The following is a 4,607-nucleotide window of genomic DNA, read 5'->3' on the forward strand; positions in this document are numbered from 1 at the left end:
TTTGAGAATCCAAATGCATGCTTGGATACTTAAACAAAGCGCCATCATGTGGGAAGAGACTGCGCTTACTGCTACATCCCCTGCTCCCTCCCTGAAATGAAGCATCGTTAGTGACATTCGTTTCAGAGGCTGGACTAGTGTCTGTGTGATATGCAGAGTGACAGTACACTCTGTCACCAGCGCAGACCAGAAGTAACGAGCATACTGAACGCATGAATACCAGTTGAACAAAGACCAGTGCTGCCAACACAAGTGACATCATTTACAGGGATGGCACTGGTGGTCTCTGCACGTATCCTTACAACACACACTGATGCACTATCTTTGATCACATTGAACAGTGACAGTGCACTCACTAGTCCAGCCCCTGAAACAAGTGTCACTGATGAGGCTGAGCTTCAGGGAGTGGGTAGGGGCTCTGTCTGTGACCACGGCCTCTGCTGCCTGATAACACTTCGTTGAAGTATCTCCGCATGCACTGGGCATCTCAAACTGTGCACCATCAAAAAGGAAGTTGCAAAAGTAAAGAAAAGCAGTTTGATAGTGTCGTTTGGGAGGGATAGAGAATTTTTTAATTTAAAGTATATTAAAAAATAGTTTAGATTATGGCATTTAGGATGAACAATTATTATTATAATATAATAATAGAAAGACACAACCAATACAGGCCATATGTACATGTATATATTGTATAATAGTTTTCAAATACTTGTCCTAAATCTAGCTATGCTTCTTAATGCTGCCAAAAATTCTTGGTTCCTTAAAGTGTAAACAAATGGGTTTAACATTGGAACAATTGCCACATAGAGCAATGAAATAATTTGATCTTGTTCCCTTGAATCAATAGATTTTGGTTTAATATACAAGAAAAGGATTGGTCCATAAAATAATATTACTGTGGTTAGGTGAGAGGTACATCTGGAAAAAGCTTTAAACCGTCCCGCAGTTGAACGTATCTTTAATATGGTAGATATAATAAAAATATAAGAGGTGATCGTAAGGAAAAACGGTACATAGGCAAATAATATATCCTCAATTATCATAATGATTTCTCTGCTTCTAGTGTCACTAGTGGTAATTGCATATAAAGCATGCAGGTCACAGAAGAAATGGTCAAGTGTATGAGAAGAACAAAAAGATAAGGTGGAGACAAGACATGAATACATTATTGAGTTCATAGATGACATCATCCAGGAGAATATGGCCATTGACATGTACATTGTCCTATTCATGATCACAGAATACCTCAGGGGAATACAGATGGCAACATAGCGATCATAAGACATGGAAGTAAGAATTAAAATATCGCAGACAGCAGTGGTTAAAAAAAAGTACACCTGAGTAATGCAGCCAGGAAAAGACATTCGGTTATCTTGTGTTGCAAGTATCGACAAAAATTTTGGAAGTGTGCTAGAGATATATATGACATCGGCCATGGATAGATTACTTAGGAAGAAATACATCGGAGTATGTAGCTGGTGCACTACACAGATAACAATTATGATTATTAAGTTTCCTGTTACAGATATAAGATATATTAGTAAAACGACAATAAAAATTAATGATCGTCCCATTTCTGATGTAGAAAAAGCTGAAATTTGAAAATGAGTTACTGTAATGTTTGGACACCCATCCATCCTTAATGGCCAAAAACAACCTAGATGGAAGATGACGCCTATATCGTACTTTTATCTGCAAAAAATATGATTTATGTTAAAGCTTGTACAAAATCGCACAATTTTAAAAGTATTCATATTTGATTACATTTAAATTAATATACTTATATCGTTTAATTTTTATAAATTATATTTATATCATATTCTTTACATTTCTTACTTTTAGAACTCAAGTATACTAACCAATGGCTTCCCAATATTTCTCAACTTTGGCTTTACGAAACAATGTTTGCCAAAGTGAATGGCAAAACGAAAGTGTTGTTGTAAATTTTATTTGTCTTTCATTCACCTTTTGAATTTAGTATAACATTAAAATTAGCACAAAGGAATCATTTATATTACTAAATCAAGATTAGCCTAGCCAGAAAGAGTCCTGTGTAGCCTATAATCACTCTTGTTTAAACTACCATCACAACTGGGGCTGCCTCAATTTATAAAGATATACAAATTGTTTTTTTTGCATCAATCCCAACAATAGCTCAATGGAGCTGATGCAGTTTTAGGGATCAGTCCTTCACTCCAAGGATTAAGCGAAAAAAATTGCAAAAAAATCTCCTCTCCGCTACGACATTGAGCAGAAATGAGAGAGAGCTCAACAAACTCAGTGTGCTCGTTCCACTTCACAGCAGACGCCAAATGTGTTTCCAGACTCAGAATTCCACCCTACAAATGATGGCTTCATAGAATCATAGAAGGTTAGAGTTGGAAGGGGCCTCAAGGGTCATCGTGTCCAATCTTCTTCCGAGACTCATCTGAATTGGAACATTTACAGGTCTCTATATTGCTTCACTATGGATTCCTACTGCACTGGGACTGATTTCTAGGAAACCAAGGACTCTGTCCACATTATCCTTTATCTGGATTAGGCAGTGAGCTCTCTCCCGTTTCTACCCAACGTTGTAGTGAAGTGGGGTTTTTTTTTGCTAATTTTCTTTATTTTATGATGCACATTTTTTTTAAATGAAAAAAATATTTTACTATAATAAAAATTATGAAAAGAACAGGATGTGTGAGTACTTCCTAATTCAGATAGTGTGATATTTCAGAAAAATACTAGCTTTAGATAATTTACCAATATTTAACAAGTAATAATAATAGCATTGATTAATAATAATCAATTACTAACCTTCTGAATGTAAGTGGCTGCTACCATTTATATTCACATTTACATTATTCAGCAAACGTATTATTCACACCAAACTACCCAAACTATGCCTTCATTGACCTTACTATTAGTACTGTGGCACAGTCATGCTAAAATGCAAAGGGACCAATTCCTGAAAAATAACCACATAGCATTATTTACTCCATCAAACTTTACAATTAATACAGTGCAGTCAGGCAGGTAACATTTTCCAGGCATTCACCAACCCCAGTCTCGTCCATGAGATAGCAGATAGAGAAGGGTAATCCATCTCTCCACGGAACTCATTTCAACTGTTTGAAAGTCCAATGGCGAAGGCTTTACACTAGTGATGAGCGAGTATACTCATTGCTTGGGTTTTCCCGAGAACACTCGGGTGGTCTCCGAGTATTTGTGACTGCTCGGAGATTTAGTTTTTGTTGATGCATCTGCATGATTTTCGACTGCTAGCCAGGCTAAATAAATGTGGGGGTTGCCTAGTTGCTAGGGAATCCCCACATGTAATCAAGCTGTCTAGTAGCTGTAAATCATGCAGCTGTGGTGACTAAAACTAAATCTCCGAGCACTAACAAATACTCGGAGATCACCCGAGCATTCTCAGGAAGACCCGAGAATTCTCAGGAAGACCCGAGAAATGAGTATACTCGCTCATCTGTTATGACCCCAATGGCGAGGGTCTCAGAGGAACGTGGAAGTCTGCAGAATACAAAAATCCAGCTCATAGGGCAGTGGTAACTGGGTTGACCATATATCTACTCCTAACGCCAACACTAGAAGTAGCCGGGGATCATTCCTACGTTGATTCTAGATGACACGCGCCAGCCGGAGAATCTAGCTACCCCTAGTAGAGGAAAACAAAAGACCTTTCTTGCCTCCAGAGAAGGGGACCCCAAAGCTGGATAGAAGCCCCCCACAAATAATGACGGTGAGGTAAGAGGAAATGACAAACACAGAAATGAACCAGGTTTAGCACAGAGAGGCCCGCTTACTGATAGCAGAATAAAGAAAGGTAACTTATATGGTCAACAAAAACCCTATCAAAATCCACACTGGAAATTCAAGAACCCCCGAACCGTCTAACGGTCCGGGGGGAGAACACCAGCCCCCTAGAGCTTCCAGCAAAGGTCAGGATATAGATTTGGAACAAGCTGGACAAAAATACCAAAACCAAAACAAATAGCAAAAAGCAAAAGGCAGACTTAGCTGATATAACTGGAACCAGGATCAGTAGACAAGAGCACAGCAGACTAGCTCTGATAACTACGTTGCCAGGCATTGAACTGAAGGTCCAGGGAGCTTATATAGCAACACCCCTAACTAACGACCCAGGTGCGGATAAAAGGAATGACAGAAAAACCAGAGTCAAAAAACTAGTAACCACTAGAGGGAGCAAAAAGCAAATTCACAACAGTACCCCCCCCTTAGTGAGGGGTCACCGAACCCTCACCACGACCACCAGGGCGATCAGGATGAGCGGCATGAAAGGCACGAACTAAATCGGCCGCATGAACATCAGAGGCGACCACCCAGGAATTATCCTCCTGACCATAGCCCTTCCACTTGACCAGGTACTGAAGCCTCCGCCTGGAGAGGCGAGAATCCAAGATCTTCTCCACCACGTACTCCAACTCGCCCTCAACCAACACCGGAGCAGGAGGCTCAGCAGAAGGAACTACAGGCACAATGTACCGCCGCAACAAGGACCTATGAAATACATTGTGAATAGCAAACGACACAGGAAGATCCAGACGAAAAGATACAGGATTAAGGATTTCCAATATCTTGTA

The 4,607-nt window shown here is 39.8% G+C and overlaps 1 protein-coding gene across 1 annotated transcript; it reads right to left on the bottom strand.

Moving 5' to 3' along the window:
* Positions 1 to 701: 701 nt before the first annotated feature.
* LOC143774841 (olfactory receptor 1E16-like) lies at positions 702 to 1,574 on the bottom strand. The gene has a single exon (XM_077262610.1). It carries the CDS (start codon positions 1,572 to 1,574, stop codon positions 702 to 704), a length of 873 nt encoding a protein of 290 aa, XP_077118725.1.
* Between the last annotated feature and the right edge of the window lie 3,033 nt (positions 1,575 to 4,607).

Source organism: Ranitomeya variabilis, chromosome 5 (genome assembly GCF_051348905.1).
Source record: "Ranitomeya variabilis isolate aRanVar5 chromosome 5, aRanVar5.hap1, whole genome shotgun sequence".
Lineage (NCBI taxonomy): Eukaryota > Metazoa > Chordata > Amphibia > Anura > Dendrobatidae > Ranitomeya > Ranitomeya variabilis.

Excerpts from the sequence above, each read along its gene's own strand:
- LOC143774841 (XM_077262610.1), bottom strand. The coding sequence starts at position 1,574 with ATGGGACGATCATTAATTTTTATTGTCGTTTTACTAATATATCTTATA.